The sequence below is a fragment of the Hypomesus nipponensis genome, chromosome 6, assembly GCF_054491055.1.
Source record: "Hypomesus nipponensis isolate SF chromosome 6, ASM5449105v1, whole genome shotgun sequence".
Taxonomy (NCBI): Eukaryota; Metazoa; Chordata; class Actinopteri; order Osmeriformes; family Osmeridae; genus Hypomesus; species Hypomesus nipponensis.
This window is the reverse complement of record NC_140366.1, coordinates 1,835,000-1,858,763: the sequence shown is the minus strand read 5'-3', so window position 1 is coordinate 1,858,763 and position 23,764 is coordinate 1,835,000. Positions and strand designations below refer to the sequence as shown.

Below are 23,764 nucleotides of genomic sequence, written 5' to 3'. Positions count from 1 at the left end.
CCAAAAAGGGTGGGTACTCTGAGCTGCCGTTTGGTGCATAAGCACAAACGACAGTGAGGACCCGTCCCCCCACCCGAAGGCGGAGGGAGGCTACCCTTTCATCCACCGGGGTGAACCCCAATGTACAGGCGCCGAACCGAGGGGAAACAAGTATTCCCACCCCAACTCGACGCCTCTCACCAAGGGCAACTCCAGAGTGGAAGAGAGTCCAGCCCCTCTCAAGGAGACTGGTTCCAGAGCCTGTGCTGTGCGTCGAGGCGAGGCCGACTATATCTAGCCGGAAACTCTCTACCTCGAGCACCAGCTCAGGCTCCTTTCCTGCCAGCGAGGTGACGTTCCACGTCCCTAAAGCTAGCTTCTGCAGCCGAGGATCGGACCGCCAAGGCCCCCGCCTTCGGCCGCCGCCCGTCTCACACTGCACCCGACCCCCATGACCCCTCCTGCGGATGGTGAGCCCACTGGAAGAGGGTCCCACGTTGTCTCTTCGGGCTGTGCCCGACCGGGCCCCATGGGAAAAGGCCCGGCCACCAGGCGCTCGCCATCAAGCCCCACCCCCGGGCCTGGCTCCAGGGGGGGGCCCCGGTGACCCGCTTCCGGGCAGGGGCAACTGAGAACCATTGTTGTATTTCTTCATGGTTGGTTTTTTGAGCCACGCTTTGTCTGGTCTTTCACCTGGAACCTGTTTGCCTTGGGAGACCCTACCAGGGGCATAAAGCCCCCGGCAACATAGCTTCCAGGATCACTAGGACACGCAAACATTGTAGTTGAAGTTGTACATCTAAGCTAGATGTACAACTTCAAATTGAAAACAGAGAAGATATTTACAGTAAAGACAAGTTACTTAACATCTGTGTTCAATATCGTCAATTAAAAGTAAAAGCTGTCCAGTTACTAAGCGTTTGTTCGTAGGATTACAGTAAAGGCCGTTATATGCTACTCCATACTATACGATAACGGACACATGGGAAGGGCCTACGCATAGTTTTAACGCCCTGAAACGCCCTCTCCGTCATCTGCGGGGCCTACGGAGACCTTTGCACCGTTTAAATTCCTGTCGATCCGTCGTGCCGTGCTGTACGCGACGGATACCCCTTGGCCGTGATTGGTCCGCTACGACATCATTTCCAAACAACATCATTTCCGACTTCGACAGAAAGGCGTTTTCTCTAAGGTCGTCTTTTTGAAAGACGTCTGTGATGAGAACTTCTTGGAGAGAAATTTTATTGTGAGCTAGTTTATGCTCTACTCTAGCGAATTCAGAAACGAGAGTTTGTTGTCTGTGCACTGACTGCCACAGTTTAGTGACCTAGAGTAGTACATTGTAGTTTTGACTGTACATACAGTTTGTATGGATCTTTTTGTTTCCAATTATATCAGTCTTTTTGTTTATCATTTTTCACATTGGATTATACACTTGGTGGAGAAATGAATTCACAAAACCAGAGCCTTGTCTATATCGCAAGGGTGTCAAACTCATTTTCACCGAGGGCCACATCAGCATGGTTGCCGTCAAAGGGCCAGTTGTAACTACGATGTAACCTCAGTAACGATGTAAAAACATGGTGCTTTTGTTGTAGCTTTTGTGAACATAGGGCATATTATGCTGCAATTTAAGTCCGCCTTTTAATTCTTGGACAATCTGCTGTTTTCTTGGAGGATAAATTTGCAAATTTTTCTCAGTGTTTGTTGACAAAATGCAAGCGCGCATAGCGCAAGAGCAAAACTTGTTTTGCCCTTCATCTGAACGCAGAATAGCTTTTTGAGATTTATGTAAAATAAACATTGCCGTTTTCCAATAGGTAAAACCTTGTCTAATGAAGGTGATGTCTTCATCATTGCTGGCTCCAAATTGTCGATAAGGGAAGCAGAAACATGCTAGCTTGGCTGAGTACTCTAACCAAGTTCGAGAGCAATACCAACTTGGGTTGAATGCCCGAGGACCTTGAAAATGCGGCTGAAAATGCACATGGGGTACGTTCGCAGAACCGGCTGCATTGGAGATCTGTCATTCAAACCATGCTCGCCTTCACCCAGTTAAACTTTGCAGTTAACACTGATGTGCATACACTGCTTTCTAGTATGGAGGACCAAACCTGCCATATTTAAAAATGAATGAATGAATAAATAAATGTCCACATCCATGCATTTAGACATAAATAAATGAATACATGTACTAATTAATGCACAATTGTCAATCAATATTACCTTATAATTTACATGTATTTATGTATTTATTTGTGTATTCATTTATCTATTAATTTATTTATTCATTCATGTATTAATTCATTTATTAATTCATGTGTTCATTCATTTATTCATTCATTTATTCATTTATTCATTCATTCCTGTATTTCTTCTTCTCAATATGTTAATGAGATGTGTCAATCAAAATAGGTAGGCGGTATTTGACACACCATTGGCTAATCGTTTTCCACGCTTTGTATTAGATTATGTAGCCTTACATCCATCCTTGCTGTCATGGACAACATAGCCTACATGGACAGGCTGGCCGACCTTGTTGAAAACAAAGATTTAATTCACCATATATGATATTTGAATAAACAAACATGTTATAAAGATTTTAATACGTTAGTTGTGGGCTATCACTTAACACCCAACTTCACTACGCTGACCGGCCAACCATGTGTTTACCCCGATAAAAACGTAAACATTTTAAAATAAAAAATCCTGATTGTTGATTGTCAAACCAACATATTTGTCCTGTGTGTAAGAGCGAGACAGACAATCTGGCATATAGCCCCCAATCAAGCAGAAGATAAATTTGTGAAGATTGACGACACAAAGTTAGTCATCGAAGATGAAAAGTACCTTAGTCCTAAATGGAGTTGTATGCCCCATAGCACATATTTTACAAAGACTACGGCAACAAAAGCCAAACGTTGCCACGTTATATTGGGAATGGGATGCCGTTGCAACGGTTATTGTTGGAGCGACAAGTTGCCTAAATAGCCTGTAGCCTATGCCATGTTTATGTACATGTCAGCTTTACATGTAGAAAAGAAAATCTCAGAGAAGGTGAAAGGCTTGGTGACCGGCGTGGAGAAATGCGCGTCTAGTGTGAACAGCATCGCGCCATTCGTAGTATATTGTGGCGCTCCAGGGCGCTTCGCAGCCAGTGTGTCCCAGGCGTTAGCTAGATTGAATCTATGGCTCTGGATTGATTGCAATGTCTGAACATCAGTTTCCACGCCTACTGGCCTCCTCTCATTATCATGTTGGGAACAATGAATGAATGAATGAATAAATAAATGAATAAATAAATGAATATATAAATGAATGAATGAATAAATCAATCAATCAATAAATCAATACTTAAATGAATACAAAATAAATAAATACATCAATGTAAAATATATGTAACTATTGATTGACAATTGTGCATTAATTAATATATATATTCGTTTATTTCTGTCTAAATGCATGGATGTGGACATTTATTTATTCATTCATTCATTTGTAAATATGGCAGGTTTGGTCCTCCATATTCTAGAGGCGGGATGTCGTCACTTTGCCGTAACACAATTGAAATGCATGGTGAGAGATGTCGTTTATGGTCAATGCACACTGTAAAGCAGCGTAGACTTATTTCAATAGCCCATTAATCTTCCGCGGGCCACATAAAATGACGTGGCGGGCCTTGAGTTTGTCTTTAATATAATATTATGTGACTGCACCTGCTGCACTCATCGTCTGGCTAGTGACAGCTGGTAAGAGTGTCACACGTGTGATGAGAGGTGGGAGATAAACAACGACGATTTCTAATTTACAAAGACGCAACAAAGCAACGTGTTTTCGACAAAAAAACGCTTCTCCACCTACTGTTCTGGCGGTGAATTGTTTTCAGCACCCCCAGCCTTCGGAGAACCATAAAGGCAACAGAAATGCTAATTAATCCGTCCTATCCGGAGGCCCGCCCATCCGTAACGGAGTCGGAGTACCATACTGGCACCTTAACGCCAGCTGCAGCAAACACTTAGCTACCCCAGCCCTGATTTGGCTGTTCGTGACGGTCAGCTATGACAGTCGCTCCTAGATTTTTGCATATTTCTCTAAAACGTGCTAAAATAAAAACGATATAGCTAGATTATGTACACTTTAAGCTCAATGTACATACCTTGTTTGGCCAATTTGGTCGATACTGTAGTTGAAGAAAAAGTCGAATGGAGAGCCATATCGCGCTAGCTCGATTAAAAGAGAAAAACAAACATTTACCTAGCATCCACACCTCAAACAAGTTAACCTAGACGCAAAACTGTACGTCCAATCCAAAAAATAAGGATATATTCGGAGACCCAAGACTCTGCCGAAACCATTGATATCCTTTATGTGTCTGTGCGGTCAGAAATACAACTCTTTTGGCAGTTTCCAAAACGTCACCCAATTCTGCTTTCATGGTGCGTGTCTGTTTGGTTGCCACGCTGATGGCGCAGCTGTGATCCCTAACAAGCTGGGCAGAGAATCACAAATTTAGCTGGAATCCACACCTCAAACAAGTTAACCTAGACGCAAAACTATACGTCCAATCAAAAAATGAGGATATTTTCCGAGACCCAAGACTCTCCCGAAACTAGACATGTCCTTTATATGTCAGTGCGGTTAGAAATAGGACTCTACCGGCAGTTTAAAAACACGTCTACTTTCGAAATTCTCTGACGAATTTTACCCACCTCTCCATTGAAGTTAGTGAGAGAATTTGAAAGGCTGCTCTCGCTTCAAGGCTCAAAGCTGAAAATCTGTAAATGTGAGCTCTTTAGTAGTTACATTGGCTGAAAGAGGACAAGTTTTCCTACATTTTAAGGTATAACTTGTTTCTGTAAGTTAAACTATATGAACGTCAGAGGAATTTGTTTGACAATTTAGTTGAATACCAGAAAAAGAGCAGCCAGCAGAGTTGCTGCTCAATCATAAAAATCAAGAAGGAGCTAAATGTTTAATTTGCACAAAAACCTTAATTCTTTAAACAGTATAAAAGTGAGAAATACCAAAAGTCATAGCCATCATCTCCTGAAGGAGCTGAACGTTTTGATACAAAAATGGTATGAATCGGTGAAAGTATGCAGGACAAGTTAAAGGCCAAACAACGGCGGAAGAACTGAGAAGTTGAAAAGCAATAGTGAGAATGCTTAACAGCATTCTCACAATAAAGATTCAAAGAACAATACTTGGAATGCTGAAGCAGCATTCCAACAACTAGAAAAGGCTGTTCCTGCGAAACAGCAGTGAGAATGCTGAAAACCTGAATGGGGATAGCTGACCATGTTAAAAAAGCTGAACATTGAACATTTTCAGAAAGTTATAAGCTGAAGCTTCAAAGCGACCGAAAGGTATTTTAAATAGGGGCTGGAGCTGGACGAAGGCATAAAACTACAGAAGAGAAGAAAAATTCTAAACAAAAAGTGAACAAAATCTGAAAGAATAGGAACAATGCATAACAATGTGAACATTTAGCAGAAAATTATTTGCTGGTGTTTCAAAAGGCCTGAAATGTATGTTAGAAAGGACCTGCAGCAAGATGAAGGCAGAAAAGTACAGAAAAGAGAAGAAAAATGCAAAAGTACTGGCAGTTAGAAGGTACCGCTGTGAAAGGTATTTTTGAAAGGACCTGGTGCAAGAGAAAGAAATGCAAAACAAAAAGGGGAATAATTCAGAAAGATGAGCTGCAGGAAAATGTGAAAATTGAGCAGAAAACCAGTTGCTGAAGTTCAAGTTTATTATCATTTACTCATAAACAGCATTTATCAGTAATGAAAATCTTTGTGCTCAATGTCCGTTCAATTTAAAGAATAAATAAATTAAATACTGGAGAATGGAGAAAAAGGGTAGGAAAAAGAGAAAAGAATTGTAGTCCAAAAAGATTTTTCAAGGACAGTTCAGCATCCTGATGGCATGTGGGTAAAAACTATCCCTGTATCTGCTGGTACGGGATCTTATACTCTTGTATGGCCTTCCAGAAGGCAGGAGGGAGAAAAGACTGTGGCAGGGATGACTAGGGTCAGAAATGATCCGCTTGGCCTTCCTCCTGCAGCGCTGGCTGTAATGGTCCTGAATGGATGGCAATGCAGTCCTTGTAATACGCTGTGCAGATTTGACCACTCTTTGTAGTGTCTTCCTGTCCTGGGCAGTGCTGTTGCCAAACCATGTTGTAATTCCACCAGTCAGTATGCTCTCAATGGTGCAGCGGTAAAAATTGGTCAGTACAGTGCAGTCCATGCCAAATTTCCGCAATCGCCGCAGAAAAAAGAGCCTCTGTTTCGCTGTCCTTGTAACCACACCAATATGGTGTGTCCAGCTCAGATCCTCGCTGATATTGATACCAAGAAATCTGAAACTTTTGACTCTATCCACAGCCGTGCCCCGGATGTGAATGGGTGCATGTTCTCCCTGCAGCCGCCTGTAGTCCACTATCAACTCCTTGGTTTTTGCTACATTAAGCAGCAGGCTGTTATCCTGACACCAAGATGTCATTGTTGCCACCTCTGCTCTGTAGGCAGACTCATCACCATTCTTGATGCAGCCAATAATGGTGGTGTCATCAGCAAACTTAATGATGGTGTTGGAGCTGTTAGTGGTTGCACAATCATAGGTGAACAGGGAGTACAACAGTGGGCTTAACACACAACCCTGTGGGGCACCAGTGCTGAGTGTTAGACTGGTTGAGGTGATGTTACCTAGCTGTACTGCCTGTGGCCTGTCTGTCAGGAAGTTCAATATCCAGCTGCACATGGAGGGACTGATGTTCAAGTCCTGTAGTTTCATGATGAGCCTGGATGGTACTATGGTGTTAAAGGCGGAGCTGAAGTCGATGAAGAGCATCCGCACGTACGTGTTATTCTGATCCAGGTGAGAGAGAGCAGTGTTCAAGGCCAAAGCTACAGCATCCTCTGTAGACCTGTTCGGCCTATATGCAAACGGGAGTGGGTCTAATGCAGGTGACAGGCAGGATGTAATGTGGTCTTTGACTAACCTCTCAAAGCATTTCATCACAACAGAGGTGAGTGCGACAGGGCGGTAATCATTGAGACAGCTCACTGATGGTTTCTTAGGGACTGGGATGATGGTGGCCCTCTTGAAGCTATTGGGGACGACAGACTGGGACAGGGAGAGGTTAAAGATGTCACTGAACACCTCTGCCAGTTCAGGAGCACAGGCCTTGAGAACACGGCCAGGGATGTTGTCAGGTCCTGGAGCTTTATGCACATTCACTCTCCTGAAAGACTTGCACACATCAGTCACAGATACCTGGAGAGGGTAGCTGTCTTGCTCCAGCAGTACCTCTGACCTGGTGAGGGACTCAAATCGAGCATAAAAGGTGTTCAGCTCTTCTGCAAGAGAAACAGAGACCTCTGCTTGATGGTTCTTTCCTTTATAATCAGTGATAGTCTTCAACCCACTCCACATGTCTCTGGTGTTGGATCCTGTGTAATAAGACTCCACTTTCTCTCTGTACTGTCTCTTTGCCAGCTTGATGGTTTTTCTGAGTTTTTATCTGGCTATTTTGTACTCACATGGGTCTCCAGAATGATAGGCTGCTGTACGGGCTTTGAGTGCTGAAGACACTTCTCCATTCACCCATGGCTTCTGGTTTGGAAAAGTTCTGACGTTCATTCGCTGTATAACGTCATCAATGCACTTACATATATATCCTATTACAAATTCAGTGTATTCATGGATGTTAATAGCGGCATCCCGAAAAATTCCCCAGTCTGTTGTTTGAAAACAGTCACATAGTGCCTCATCTGACTGCTCTGTCCAGCGCTGTATTGAGCGAATCACAGGCTTTTCACGTTTCAGCTTCTGCCTATAGCATGGTAGTAGGAGAACAGAGGAATGATCCGATTTGCCGAAGGCAGGGCGGGGGCGGGCTTTGTACACATGACTGTACGGCGAGTAGGCGTGATCCAGGATGTTTTCACCTCGAGTTGGAAAATGTACGTGTTGGTGATACTTCGGTAAAACTTTCTTGAGGTTGGCTTTGTTGAAGTCGCTTGCCACAATGAATGCAGCCTCTGGGTGTAGAGTTTCCTGCCGATCGATGATTTCATACAGTTCATCCATAGCCCGTTTGGTGTCAGCTTGGGGTGGAATGTAAACAGCGACCAAAACAACTGCAGAGAATTCCCTGGGCAGATAAAATGGTCTGCACTTGACCATTAGATGTTCGAGGTCAGGTGAGCAGCCCGACAATGTTTTTTGCGCATCCACACACCACTGGTTGTTAATCAGGATACACACACCACCTCCTCTATTCTTGCCCGAATCAACTGTTCTGTCCTGCCGATGAATGGAGAGGCCACCGGGTAGGATGGCAGAGTCTGAAATTGAGGGGTCCAGCCATGTCTCCGTAAATACAAATGCATTGCAGTCCTTAATATCCCGTTGAAATGCCAACCTGGCTCTTAATTCATCCAGTTTGTTGTCAAGTGACTGGACGTTAGCAAGTAGGATACTAGGAAGCGGAGGACGGTGCTGTCGTTTCCTTAATTTCACCAGGATCCCGGCTCGTCTCCCCCGTTTACTTTGGCGGCGTCTTTTCACGGGTATCCAGGGTAAACAGCCAGGTAAACAACTCTGGTAACCAACGGAGTGAAAGTCCCAAGATGCATTTGTAATTTGTAAATTCAGCCTGATATTCAGTAAAGCCTCTCTGTCGTACGTGATTAGCGCTTGACACGTTGTTAATAGATGTGAAAATAACATTATAAAGATGAAAAAAGTGTAGAGTTGAAAAGGACACTGAGCTACGGCAGCCATATCTCCGGCGCCATACGTCAAGTCTGGGTTGAACGAATTTGAAGGTAAAAGGACAACACTGGAATGATTTGAACTTGCTGGAAAAACGTAGTAACCGTTGGTGATTGGCAACAGACTAGCAACATTTCTAACCTAGAATCTCAAGACAGAGGAGAAACTAATCGTGCGTGCCTGCACACCCAGTCCTGTTCAGACACTTAATTTAGGGTAATTCAGGGTTGCCGATGTTGTCGTTGTCCCTGGTGAGTTTTTTTTACGTAAATAACAAGATCATGCTACATCTAACCAGCGGATCATTTCTTGCAAGTGTGTAAAAGTGGTATGTAGATCTACTACTTCAAATTGAAAATGGACAAGATATTTACAGTAAAGACAAGTTAATTAACATCTGTGTTCAATATCGTCAATTAAAAGTAAAAGCTTTCCAGTTACGAAGCGTTTGTTCGTAGGATCAACGCCAGCTGCAGCAAACACTTACCCCAGACCTGGTTTGGCTGTTCGTGACGGTCAGCTATGACCGTCGCGCCTCGATTTTTGCAGATTTCTCTAAAACTTGCTAAAATAAAAACGATCTAGCTAGATTATGTACACTTTAAGCTCAATGTAACTACATACCTTGTTTGGCCAATTTGGTCGATTGTGGGGGAACAGTCGAACCGTTTTTAGTTATGGAGAGCCATCGCGCTAGCTCGATTGTGAGAAATTTTTCAAGAATCCACACCTCAAACAAGTTAACCTAGACGCAAAACTGTACTTCCAATCCAAAAAAATAAGGATATTTTCCGAGGCCCAAGACTCTGCCGAAACCATTGATATCCTTTGTGTTTGTGCGGTCAGAAATACAACTCTTTTGGAAGTTTCCAGAAGGTGCCACTCTGCTGGCTGCTCAATCATAAAAATCAAGAAGGAGCTACATTTTCATGTATTTCAAACTGTCACAATTCAAAATTGGCTGAATATATTTTAAAAAGCTGAATCATTTAGGAATAGCTGAATGTCTTGTGAACATTTTAAAAGTTGAATGGTGTCTCTAGCTGAACGTATGCTGAAGCAGTTAACTTTGAAAGAGGAGGAAGCTTTTTAATGATTTGAAAGGATTTACCATTACTTTTAATGGGAGAATAATTTGCACAAAAACCTTAATTCTTTTAAAAGTATAAAAGTGAGAAATACCACAAGTCATAGCCATCATCTCCTGAAGGAGCTGAACGTTTTGATTCCAAAATTGTAGGAATCGGTGAAAGTATGCTGGACTAGTTAAAGGCCAAAAAACGTCGAAAGAACAATTCCGATGACTAGAACACAATAACTAGAACATGCATTTCCTGCTGAAAATGCGTTGGAATGCTGAAAGCTGAAATTAATTCTTTTAAATGGCTGAAAATACAGAAATGAGAAAATACCCGCAAGCTGAAATTAATTTTAAAAATGTATGATTCACACATAAGAGGGAGTGAGGAAGCTGAACTGCATCATCTAACACAGTGGTTCTCAACCGGGGGTAAGCGTACCCCTGGGGGTACGTGAAGGCAGTCCGGGGGGTACGTGAGATTTTTAAAGATTAACATCCATTAGCATCCATAAAAAATCCTTTGAAAATAGTTATTATACGGCTCTTCAGAATGTTCCAAAAAGTTCTGTTGTATGGGCCATATGTAGGTTAAATGTCTGCGTTCGCAGGTCTGTAATCTCGATATTCATCGCTGCAAAAAGTTTATGACCGCTGTCATTGGCAACAGGTTTTGTGCTGTTCTAATTCACATCTTTCATATCATTCCGCAAGTAGTCCGGTCATTTAACATAGCGGAAAGTTATTGAAACTTTAAGTCAGAAGGTGGGTTGCTACTTGCTACGCACAAAGTTTTACCATTTAAAAACGGCTTTGTTTATTTTACACAAAGCTCAAAAAATACCTTGTGCACATATAAAGGCAAAAAAATTGGATTGCGCGCTACGCATGCTCGCATTAACTATTGATCTTCCGAACTAGCATCACATCTCACTCAGAATGTGCATGCATTAGCAGGGCAGCTGTGGTGGTGTATACGGGGGCCAATTCTGGTGGGCAGGTCTGGATCAAAGTCCAGGGCCTATTTTTACTTCCACATATACGTAAACCACCTCCGTGGATGCGGGGGTCGCGAGTCACTGGCACCATTATTTTAGGGGTTGTCGGCTGAAATGTTTGAGAACCCCTGCTCTAGGTGGCATTGTTATCTCCTCTGGACATAGTTTTTCGTGATGTTAACATTAATTTGCTAAATATTTTCTGGTCAAATTTGTTATTTTCTGGTCAAATAGCAATCGAATAAATAGTTTAATTTCAAGAGGCAGTGTGGAAGCTAAACTGCATCAACAAAGCTAAGAGCTTAAATAGCCTACAATTCGGGAGAAGCTGAAAGTTGAACTGTTAAACAGAAGACGTAGGCTAGCTAGTTGTAACAAGAATATTATAGTTTTAACAGCTGAAATTATAGTTGGGATAGTAATATGAGTAGCAGATGTAGCCTATCATTGAGTGCGTGTACTCCTCTTTCTTAGTAGGATTCAATGTTTTGATTGAATGAAACATACAGCAGTAGTGGGGCTGATACAGGAAGACACGGCGACACTTTGTTGCAGAAGAATGATGGTGCAAGTTTTGTCCGTGGAGCACAACAATTCATTAAAAAAATCATGTAGACGTGTTTGAGTAATCGCATAACTAATTACACATGTAAACGGAGTAATCGTATTATTGGCATAAACTGACAATTGCTATCGGGGTTCTCATGGTCAAGTGAACGCACTCAGTGGCGTAGTACAACAAAACAGTAGCATTAGCATAGTAGTTAGCAAAAGAGATATTAGCAGCATCTTCAGAATTAGTAGTTGTAGTGTGGCATAAGATATAGCAGTATCAGTAGTGGTAGTAGTTGTGTTGTGGTGCTCTTAGTCTTTTAATGAGACGAGTTGACTGAATGCTTGTCTTGTGTCTCCACTAATCAGCTAATACCAATCACTTGTGTAAGCTGCGCTTGTTTGTGTGGTTGCCACGGTGATGGTGCAGCTGTGGCTGCTAATGCGCTGAGGGCAGAGAATACCAGAAATTTAGCAAGAATCCACACCTCAAACAAATTAACGTAGACGCAAAACTATACGTCCAATCCAAAAAATAAAGATATTTTCCGAGACCCAAGACTCTGCTGAAACCAGAGATGTCATTTATATGTCTGTGCGTTCAGAAATACGACTATAACGGCAGTTTGTAAATCTTGTTATTTTTGGTTTTCTGTGACGAATTTGTCACCACATTTGCATTGGACTCTATGGGGCGAGAGTTGGACTTAGTCTCGCTTTCGTGGGGCTCTGAACAAATGTGTAAGTCTTTTGGATTCCACAGACAACTGTCTGCAACCAGCACAAAATTAGCTATCTATTGATCCAAAAACGAAGCATGAAGAGCGAAAATTGTGGCAATGTTGGCAAACTAGAAATATGTTTTCAACAACATCCGAAGCTCCCCTCCGCTCTAAGCGATTCGGTCTGCACTCTGGGCTTTCTCGTAAATACCCATGTAAATCTCAGAAACGTTTGAAAAAGTTGTGAAACATAGTGATATTAAAAAAAATGAATATATATCAAAAAGCTGAATTATATAAAAATAGTTTAGGGTTTTGTCAACGTTTTAAAGTTTAAATGGTGGCTCTAGTTGAAAGATTGAGGAAGAAGAAGGATTTGGAAGTTGAAGAAGTTTTAAGAAGTTTGAAAGGATTTGAAAGAAAACTCAATTGGAAACTCAATTGGAAACCCATGTTAAAAATATTATGAATATTGATGTATATTAATAGAGGTACAAAGCTGAAAAGTCAAAGCCCCCATGGCCTGAAACTGCGGAATTTTTTGATAGTCTAATGGTTTTAATAGCTGAAAATTTGAAGGCGCTGAAAGGTGCCACGGAAGAAATAGAAGAATAAGTTGATTAAAGATTCAAAGAACAATACTTGGAATGCTGAAGCAGCATTCCAACAATAAAGAGAAACAGAACAACAATATGCTTAACAGCATTCTCACAATAATAATATAAATGTGAGATAACAATGGTTTGTGCTCGCCGAAGGCAAGCACACCCCAATAATGTTTCAATCTCAGGGGATTTATACTCAAAAAGAGTCAGATTTATTGTGCTTTACAGATATGTGTCCTCTAACCTCTAGGGGGGCGATCCAATGTGTGACACATGGTAACTTGTTCAACCCGGTATCATACAAAAGCGTGTAATAGTCACGTTGGTCCACTTGGAAAAGCGTTTGAGTGTCACGTTTTGCCTCGCCAAGGCGTGAACATTACACGCGTGTATGAAGGAGGACTACCAACAGGGGGCGATAATTCAATTAACTGCCAACAACTCCCACAGACCAGAAATAAGCAGGTAAGATGGAGATAGACGATTCCCCCCTTTTAATAATTCTGCTAAATAATGAAAATGTTGTTTGTTGAAAACGTTTTTGGATGCCTGAGTGTTGTTATTTTAATTGCATTTCATTTGGCTGTTAGAGAGCCGAGGGTTATTAACGTTAGATGAAACCGAATGAGTAGTTTGACGTTAGTTAGCGATAGCGCTTTTTAGCATTTAGCTTAGCTCTCTTTAGCAGTTAGCTGTAGTTACCGGCTTTACGGCTAGCTTAAATGCTAGTTCAAAATGAATGCTTGCTAAAGTCGATTAATAAAGCTATACCTAGATTCATGTTAGGTACTTCCGAAAAAAAATCTACTGCCCTTTATATTGATCACTCATTTTTAATTAATGTAATTCATTTTAGATCCTATAAAGTTGCTTACAATACGCAGTAACAGCATCCCAGTTATTTCTATATTTTGATACATTTCTGCATTTATGACAAAGAAATCAATGAAATGTTGCTGCAAGAGAAATAACAATGTTTTTGTTTTTCAACAGATTCTATTATACCCACCACCTTCATTCACCTTCTTTGAACATCAGTCATCTACCTTCTCGCTTTCAATAAAAAAAAACAACGGCTCTTTTAAGAGCCATTCTATTTCATTCATTCCTTTTACAGCTCTCTCTCTCTCTCTCTCTCTCACACACACTCTTTCTCTCACTCTTCCTCACACACTCTCTCTCTTCATCTCTCTTTCTCTCTCTAAATTAGCCTAGTATCTTGCCATGGCTGCTCAGCAAGACATAGGCAATGCGGAGGATGCTATTTTCCTTGCAGACATGTTTATTGCTGAAAACAAAGTGAGTGTCTTTATCAAGGCAGTAATCTTGTAGTGTTGGAATTTGTATAAACTGCTTCAGAGTTTTCTGTATTTCAGTGTTATCATACAATGCTCACTTTTTCTAACGCAGGGCAAAGCAGCATCCACTCAAGGTGCATTTGATGTCCGCTGGGTGGAGAGAGATGGTGATGGACGTCCACTGGTCAAAAGGAGCAGAAGTGGAGAGACACGTTCACGACGTTCAGCTACAGGTAGTACATGTCTTCCGAGATAATTTGTGATCAAATTATTGTATCTTATATTGTATAACTATTGTATAACTGCCCTCATTGTAAACAAAAGCAAAGGGAGTTTGATTAGTGGGTGGGCTGAAAAATAATTGTGTAAACCTGTTGGTCATTAAACATTTTGTGGCAGATGGCAGAGAGAGGTGGTGAGGGGAGTGGTGGTTGAGTCCAGGTATCTGGTATCTGGTAGATTGGATCCACCCCCGAGCCATGTAGGGACTTCCTGTCTCGTTGGAAGGATAATTGATTGTGGGTTGCTTATAAAAGGGTGTATGTGACAAATAAAGGGAAAGGGAAAAAGTATATTTTTCATTGTATATCTACGTTTTTCATTATCTTTTTCCTTTCTATTATTCCATCAGTTGTTTCCGTGGTTACCAGTAAGGACTCTACTCCTTTGGAGTCAGCTGAGGAGGTTCCCACAGTGACACAGTTAAACTGTACTCAGCACTTATTTGGTAAGATGACACCTTAATGTAACTAAACAAGTGAGCAAAAATCCCGAAACATGATCATTTTATTTGTCCTTCAGACAGTGAGATGCAGAAACTGCAGGCCATTCTTACATCACCCGAAGTTCAAAGTGCAAGTGAGGCGCCTTCAACGTCCACATCATGGAGCTTGCGCCAATCAGCAGCCCAAGAGGAGTGGCGGAAAGCAAGGTCTTATCACCTTAGCTCCTTGCTGTCCTGCAATGTGGTACCAGAGAAGAACTGCATCCACTGCACATCTCCTGCCATCATTCGCTGCAGAGACTGCATGCCAGAGGAGTGGCTGTGTATGGATTGTGACATCCGCATCCATGCAAAACTTGCACTCCATAACAGGGAGTCCTGCATCGAAGGGATTTACAAGCCCATTGACCCAACGGAGTGCTGTATGCAAAAAGATGGCATATACACACTGTTCAAACAAGGTAGAAATGTGTCTGTTCTTCAGTCTATAATTTTTTTATTCTTAAATTACAATCTGAATTTGACATTTAAGTTTCCTCACTAATAATTGAACTTCTGACCTCAGTACGTCTACTGCCTACTGGGAGACCTGTCCAGTTGTGCACTTGTGGCCCTGCAAACATTGCAGAATCAGCTGGCAGAGCAATAATTCTGGTTTGCATAAATGGTATGAAGAATTACTTTATATTTTAGTTTGTTATTGTCTCGTGTGTAGCAAATAACCAAGCATTTAATTGACTTATTTTTGATTTAGGTCGGTATGATTTGCACTTGCCACACTTGCTGTGCAGATCATGTCTGGCACAGTGGACACCTGACAGGAGTGACCTCATTCAAAGTGGGTATTGGCCAGCATCCGTAAATGCTGACACACTGTTTGCTGTGGACGTCTTCAGCACCTTTGAAGAGATGAAAACTGTGGCACCCGGTTTGTCGAGACAAGGGTTTTTGCGAATGTTGGAGAGGAGGACATGTCACTATGGAAGGGTAAGATCAGTGTGTGGATCACAGTTTCCTTAATTAAAGATAAATGAATATTAGTGTCGCTATTTAATTTTTTACTAATCAACTTGCAAATGTACAGGCTGGGAAAATACATGGAGACATATTCCAACGGAGTTTCATGGAGTACACATTCTGCCAGTACCAATGTGACAAAATAGCCAGTGCAGACCACTTCACCTGCCCGGCATGTACACCAAACATGCTTGCTGTTTGTGCAGATGGCAACAGGAAACTGTACCGATTTCGACAGTCAAAGGGGTTCGTTTTTTTTATACTTTGTAAAATGAACTAAACAAATCATGTCTGAAGCTAAACATAATCTTTCTTTCTTACTCCATTAAGGTCAGAGGAACCGTATTTTGATGGGACCTTCATTGCTAAAGACATTGATGTGCACCAATTTGTTGAGGAGATCAGGAGTAACATGAAAAGTGTTAGTCAAATATACTGTATATCATGATGCATCCTCGCTTTGTGTGGCCAAACATTTGAAATGTATTATTTTTCTATTACTAAATTCTCATTTATTGTAATCATTTTGCCATCCAGAATCCTGGCAGAGGAACCTGTGGAGCCAGTCAGTGGTCTGCTGCACGTGAGACTGCCAGAAGAGCAAACAAGCTGGATGAAGAGGGCCTTGAGGTGGCTGTTTGCAGACACGGAGTGCTACTCAAGGCCCTCAACATGTACAGGGGGGAAATATTTGCGTATCCACTGTTCCTGCAGAAGGAGCTTCAGGCAGCCACCAATGGGCAGTTCTATTGCAAGGACATAGCGTGCAAGTATTGGCCCTACCTGGAGAAGATGGCAGTCTCCATCTTGGAACTCCAACCTCTCCTTCAGATGAAGCCATTCCTGTCTGTAATGCATGCCAAGGCCCATTCAACCAAGTGTGAGGTACAACATATTATTTCTAATGACATTTGAAATAGATTTTTTATAACTTATAATATATATGATTGTAATATAAGTTTCACACTTTGTTAGATTATCTGGAGTGAAAAAAACCAGGAGGGTGCTGGCACGACAGCAGGGGAGGAGGTGGAGATGGTAAACAGCTACCTGTCTCGTTGTACCCTCACAACAAAGTACATGACCAAATCAGGTAAGTGTTGCTTATTTTTATTCTTTCTGTCTAATACTTTCTGTGAGATTGCATGAGAGAAAGCTCTTATATTCTTAATATTCTGTTGTATATATTATACAACATATAATATGTATAATATTCTACATTAATAAAACTACATTAATACAATTCCATTAATGACCATTAATGGAACTTTCCTATATCACATTATTTATGCTGTTTAAAAGCTCGGAATGACATGCTCACCATCCATGCAATTGGGTGGAACCGACGGAAGCAGGATGGCCTTCATCTTGCACTGTCCCGCAGATATATCAAGGTATTGACCAGATAACATTAGTCAAGATCAGGTTTCCTTACCGGATTAACATATAACAAATGTGTCTCAGATATATACAATGCTTTTCATGATTTTATTCAATTTTGGAAGATGACAATAAGATGGCAAAGTCAAAGATCTAGTGTTTGTTGTTTTTACTGTAGACTTTCCAAAAGGCGGAAGCTGAGGCTCAGAGAATGGTGGCTCTGACCAGTGAGCTTGGGTGTCCTGAGGAGAGCATGCAGCAGTGGGTGCATGATGTTACACAGTGGGCTACTGATGGTATATTTTTTTAATGGACATTATTGAAAGTAGTTGGCTAATATTGTCGTGTGATTGATTTAGCGTTATTTTCCTTCTTGTTTAATGATTTAGCCATTACAGTAAAGGTTTTTAACATATTCTTCCTTGTTACATTTTCCTTTATTTTGGAGTGCCTGGAACTTGGAATGCTTTAAGCATTGAACGTGAAACAATTTGAATGTACAACCTTCAATAATACATCAAAATTGTTGACATATATTGTTTTTGTTTAAGATGCTGTAGTTACCACCTCTGATGACCAACATCATCTTCAGAAAGCAATTGAACAAATGTTTCTTGGTGTTCATCAAAAAAAAGCCAGCCTTTATAATCACACTGGTATGTTGATAAAGTTGATTAAGATCATCAGCAGATGTCTTATCTGGCTTGTTTCTGTGTCTTCATGTTTTTAGTTTTAAATTGTCTCGCCTTTTTATATTTTACAGATATGATGTGCCTTTTATGTATTTTCTTACATTTTGATGTATTAGTTTTATTTAATTTATAATTATTTGTCTTAACAGTATTGCATTTAACTTTTTGATCTGCATATACATGCTTGTGCATCATGTTTCCTGTGTTGTGTAACTATAGACAGCAACAAAATTCGCCACTTGCGACGAAGGAAATTGGGTGATGAGAAGAGAAAACTCTTCGATTCAATCAAGAGCTACAATGAACAGGTTCCAGATGAGGAGTGCATCGCCGAGGAGAAGGTGGAGAATGGACTCTGTGTGGTGGGAGGAGACAGTGGGGCAGACAGTCTCATATGGCCATGGGAAGTGAACAACAGTGGTATGGAACAATTTCTCTCTAAGGCTATTGTGTCTGTGTGCATAATTAAGCCAAATTAACCCTTGTGTTCTCTTCGGGTCATTCTGACCCATCAGTCATTGTGACCCACCGTCGTTTGCAACAACTTTACCGCATACAAAAACAAAATTAAGCATTTTCTTTTAACCGTTGGGCTGTCTCAGACCCCCCACATTGCGAAGGTTAAAAGACAAGTATTTTTATTTGCTTTTGTATTGGGTAAAATTGGGTAAACACAACGATGGTTTGTTATGAACCTTTTGGTCATGTGACCCGAAGGCAGCACAAGGGTTAAAATACTGTTTTATTATTTGTGTGACTTCAGAATACAGCAACATCCTCACCAAAAAGAAAATCTTTGACGTGTACATGTCTGCACTGAGGCTCCAAGAGGAGAAGATCATTTTGATCAGGGAGATGAGACAGCACTGCACTTATCTTCGAAGGCTGGCAGAGAGCATTAGGGCAATAACATCAGAGATGTCTTCTGGAGGAAACTGTGGTAAGAAGCTAACTTTTATTATCCCCTTGTAGCAACCGTTTTGGGGATACTATGTATTGTACATAAGGCTGATCCTTTGTACTAAACCGAATGATCCCGTTCTTGCAACAAGGAAGGAATTTCAGTCAAATCTGGACAACAGTTCATATTAAATAGCAAAGAGTTACATTATGGATTCCTTGTGGCTGAATATAAATGATCTGTATTGTAGCTTTTCAGTAAAGTTAGTTATGACTAGCTGAACAACACTAACTTCATGGAAGTATTGTCATTCCTCTCTTTGATTTTTCCTTCCAGGCAGTTTAAGTGACGAGGGTCATCGAGGGCTACTGTGTCTTCTGAAGAGAAAACTTGCAGATGTGCAGGAGAGGTTCCAGGCTGTGTGCTTCAGTTACAGCCAGGCTTTAGGACCAAGTGCTGCTTCTCTCCTTGAGGATGTGCCTGAGGAGATACTGGGGGACCCTGTGGAGGTTCATCATGAGAGCTCCGATGACAGTGATGAAGACGTGTAAATATGTGGATGTGTAAATATGTGGATGTGTACGTTTCCTATTACTGTGCCATCAAAAGGAATTAATTTAGTGCAAACTGAACATCAGCTCCCTCACCAAGAAAGAGGATTTACTTCCTATGGCAGCTGAAGAAATTCTACCTGCCAAAGACAATGATGGTGCACTTCTACACAGCCATCATTGAGTCCATCCTCACCACCTCCATCACCATCTGGTACACTGCTGCCACTGCCAAGGACAAGAGCAGACTGCAGCGTATCATCCGCACTGCTGAGAAGGCTGCAATCTGCCTACCCTCGAGGACCTGCACAACTCGAGGACCCTGAGGCGTGCGAGAAAGATTGTGGACGACTCCTCCCACCCTGGACACTGTTTCAGCCACTCCCTCCGGCAGAAGGCTGCAGTCCATCAGGACCAATACCACACACCACAAAAACAGTTTCTACCCATCCACTGCTGGCCTCTTCAAGGCCAAGGGCTCACACTGACTTTAACACTTTATCTGCACAATGACACGTTGCCATATTTTTACAATGTTGCCCTATTGTATTTTTATATTGTATATTATAGCTATGTCATTAAAATAATAAATTAATAATAATTCTAAATGTTTACATACTTAAGCCCCTTAGTATTAGGTAGACTTTGTACCTTTAGTATAGTTAGACTGTACACCACTGATTTAAGATTCCTCAATTCTGAAGTGCTTTCCGAGCACCCGTTTGTGGCATTTTTTTTGTTTACATACTAACCCTTCTTTCTGTCTACCTGTATTACGCTCTCCACAGGCTCTGCCTGTCTTTCTGTTTCTGTGTGTTTGTGTGCATCTCCAGGCTCCAGTGATCCAGTCCATCCTACCTGCACAAGATCCACACCTGCAGTCCAGTTTCCCAATAACTTGCGGTGACATACCCTGGTTTGCCCTCTACTCACCGCCAGATCGTTGTTTTTACAACCTGGTAGCTACATTCCCGGCCTCCTTGTACTTCCGAGTATATTATCTACTATTTGTGGTCTAATATTGCACTTTCTTGTGTCCCATGGGTTTTGTGTTTTATTGTCCAATAAACATTGGTATTATTTTTATAAACATTGACTTGCATGGTTGGACTCACTTATGTAAGCCTACAAGCAACCGTCTGATCCTTTTCTTGGTGTAGGTAAGAGTAGACTACCTATGAAGAGAAGACTTAGATTAAAAGTTAGGCCATTACAAGCGGATGTAAATTTGTTATCCTATTAACACCACATTGCATACAATATTAAATGATGGATTCCTTGTGGCTGAATATGAATAATCTGTACTGGGAGTGTGGCGTGATGACGTCACATTCAGAATAATCCATGCCTTTAAAATGTTGATGGCATGAAGGTAGGCTATATGAATTATAAATTATATATTCTCATTTTTAGACTGTTGGCTATATGAATTATAAATTATATATTTTCATTTTTAGACTGTTGAACACGTGGTAAGACTCATACAAGTTCTTAAAGTAATTGAATAGGTCTTTATATAATGTGCGCTAAAATGATAACCATCGTGAACTTACTTACTAATTTATGGACTACAAATATGGCACATATTAGCGGTAAAACATATTGGCGGGGTTCTGGGAAATGTAGTTCTATTTTTACTTTCAATTTTAAAACTAATTTTATGAGAAGATCTTTGTCCTCAGTTACATTTAAATCACTTAATATGACAAATATACATTCATTGGTCTTTTATGAAAGACAAAATGTATCAGTACTCGAAAAGTCAACATTTAAATGTCTTTATATGTAACCTTTACTAAACATTATTTCACATAATAATCTTCAAACATGGTTCCAGTATGATGTGAAGAGGGTCAATATTGGTCTAAATACAAAATCCCAGGCTGATCCTAGCCTCAGCTAAAAAAACAAATTGAATTGAATTTTAGGAAATTACCTTTTCTAGGTGGCGCTGTTGATCCACTGTAGGGGCTAGGGTTATGAAACTGAAAAACACAGTTTATCTAACCCCAATTATTCACTGTACCAAGCCAGTACTATGTGCCATGAAAGGAACCCTAACCCTAATTACCATCCTACTACTAAATATAGGGCTTTAAGGTGACCCCTGGCAAGGGTTCAAAAGTCAATATATCAGATAAGGGTTTACAGGAATGTGTCAAACTTACATAAATGAACCTGCAAGCTAAGATCTTTCCAAAAATGGGTTTGAATTTGTTGTATGACAAACTATTTTTTAAATCCAAATCTGCCATTGCAGTGAGGATCTTTCCAAGTATAGATTCCAAGACCATTCATAATCTAAATAGACTACATCAGTGGTCAAAGTCAAATTATGTTTAGGTGGCACATAGTCCTGGTTTAGCACAAACAATATCAGGGTACAGACCCACTTGTGCATTTGTTTATCCCCAAACTTTAAAGATGACTATTTGCTCTGCATAAGACATGGTCAAACAGACCGTGCTAGGGTTAGGGGTTTGTTGTCCTTGGTGGTACATGTTTGTGGCTTGCCCTGACAAATATTTTGGACTAATAAATACTTTTTTTCATATGGCCTTACCTCTAAGTCAGATAGAGGCTCAACAGCGCCACCTTGAAATGTTCATTTTCCAAATCTAAAATGTGTCTTGTACTCCAATGTATGCTGCTACCGGGCTGAACATTTGCATGTTGCTCCATTGAGACATTCTATGCAGTGTGACAAGAACATTCAAAACTTGAATATAATATAAAATAAAAAGTATGAAAAAAAGACATTCCAAAGTTTACCTTTGTAGTGCTGATTATATATAATGCTTATTGATCTATAATACATGTACATTTTACATTTCTGATTAATCTGATATAAAATTGGAGATGATATTGGTGTAAAACACAAATTACTAAAAGAACTACAAACGTATTCCATTAAACACAAAATCAAGATTTTGAACGACGCCATATTTGTAGTTCAACTACATGTTTCAAAGTTTACATGTTTAGGGTTTGAAAACAGAACATCTTAACGATTTATCACATACAAAGTATGAATAGATTATAATATAATGAGGTGTTGAAGAGGTCATCAAGATTACGCATTAAATTAAGCATTAAATGCCCTAGTTGGCAATGGAGTAGTATTCTAAATTAGATGACGCATCGAGGGATTAGCCTACCCATGAGACTTTAGGTGTATTCGACTTCATGCAGCGCCGGCGGTACCGACAGCCGGCCTGGCTGACTTGAATTGTGAATGCCATTGGCTGGTCCGCGCCGCCGGCGCTGCATGAAGTCGAACACACCTTTTGTGTAGTCTAGGCCTACTTATATCATGGTGTATGGCAAGATTAGTTGGTAGCTATATTTAGCCGGTTTGGTCTGTCATCATGTGTAATTTCGCATAATTAAACACATGTTCTTAGAAACCATCCGATTACTTCGTTTTACGATTGTTTGGAATCTCGTTTGTTTTCCAGAAAGACAGTTAGCTATCATTAGCTTTCAGCTAACTCAGGGTTCCGTTGCGTAGCGATAAGGTACACAAATATTAGGTGACATTTCGGGTGAAGCGCCACCTTGTGGTTCGGTTTTTCGTAACATAATATACCAAATCGAGGGACACAGAAAGACGTACACTATGTTACGAATAGACTGTGAGGTGCTATATCACACGCAGAACTTGCGTGTGATTCACTTGCATAAGTCACCTTTATCTCAGTATCTGACTGCACTATGTTTACCACTCATGCTGCTCACTCTTAGTCTTATATACATGTTATATTTAAATTGTTTTATTCTTAAATTGTTTAGTTCTTAGAAATAGTTAAACTTTTGTACTTTTACTTAATTTAAGATTCGTATGTTTATTGCTTGCACCTCCCTGCCACTGTGGTCATTTGGCTAAGGGGCTATATAGGCCTACACTTATTATTCCACTTTCATTCATTTACCGTAAAGATTCCATTATATTACATTTCCCATAGCACAATATACAAGCGCCATACACCCTTGTGTACAAGATATATAGGATATAAATGTGCGATCCAGGGACAGCTCCAGTCATAGTGACAAACAATAGATAAGTTAAATCGTAATACAGTATTATTTTGGATGTTTATATAATGACGTAGACTATTAAATACACAGTGTGCGACATTAAAGGAGAATCAATTTCATTTGGAAATGTTTTATTGAAGAAAGAAGTAAGAAAGAAAGAAAGATTATACTTATTATTATTAATTATAGTTGGAATAAAACAGAGCACAGCATCTTCGGTACATGGGCACCTAATGGATACCAAATGGTGTCCGTATCTGCCACCCACTCCAACGGCCACTTCTTTCCACTGTAACACAAAAATAAACAATGACTTCAGATGTTTTGGTTGTAGCTATGTTGTATAACTCCACAGCTGGCTAATCTTGGTCAACTACAATATAGAACAGACAAGGTCAAAAAAACATACTAGAGTCCATTTCAGAAGGGGGCAACACCTAATTGT

The 23,764-nt window shown here is 40.6% G+C and overlaps 1 protein-coding gene across 2 annotated transcripts; it reads left to right on the top strand.

Moving 5' to 3' along the window:
- Positions 1-10,893: 10,893 nt before the first annotated feature.
- Positions 10,894-20,371, top strand: LOC146286368 (uncharacterized). Of its 2 annotated transcripts, XM_084700793.1 has the most exons (18): positions 10,894-13,183; positions 13,712-14,017; positions 14,129-14,249; positions 14,648-14,743; positions 14,818-15,201; positions 15,306-15,407; positions 15,495-15,727; positions 15,825-16,003; positions 16,088-16,178; positions 16,295-16,387; positions 16,472-16,642; positions 16,733-16,850; positions 17,060-17,151; positions 17,316-17,433; positions 17,689-17,793; positions 18,049-18,249; positions 18,593-18,769; positions 19,067-20,371. In XM_084700793.1, exons 2-18 carry the CDS (start codon positions 13,943-13,945, stop codon positions 19,279-19,281), a joined length of 2,571 nt encoding a protein of 856 aa, XP_084556919.1. In that variant the 5' UTR covers positions 10,894-13,183; positions 13,712-13,942; the 3' UTR covers positions 19,282-20,371. The 2 variants fall into 2 exon arrangements, with proteins under 2 accessions (XP_084556919.1, XP_084556918.1); XM_084700792.1 differs by having other exon boundaries at positions 10,897-13,183; positions 16,295-16,642.
- The last annotated feature ends 3,393 nt before the right edge of the window (positions 20,372-23,764 follow it).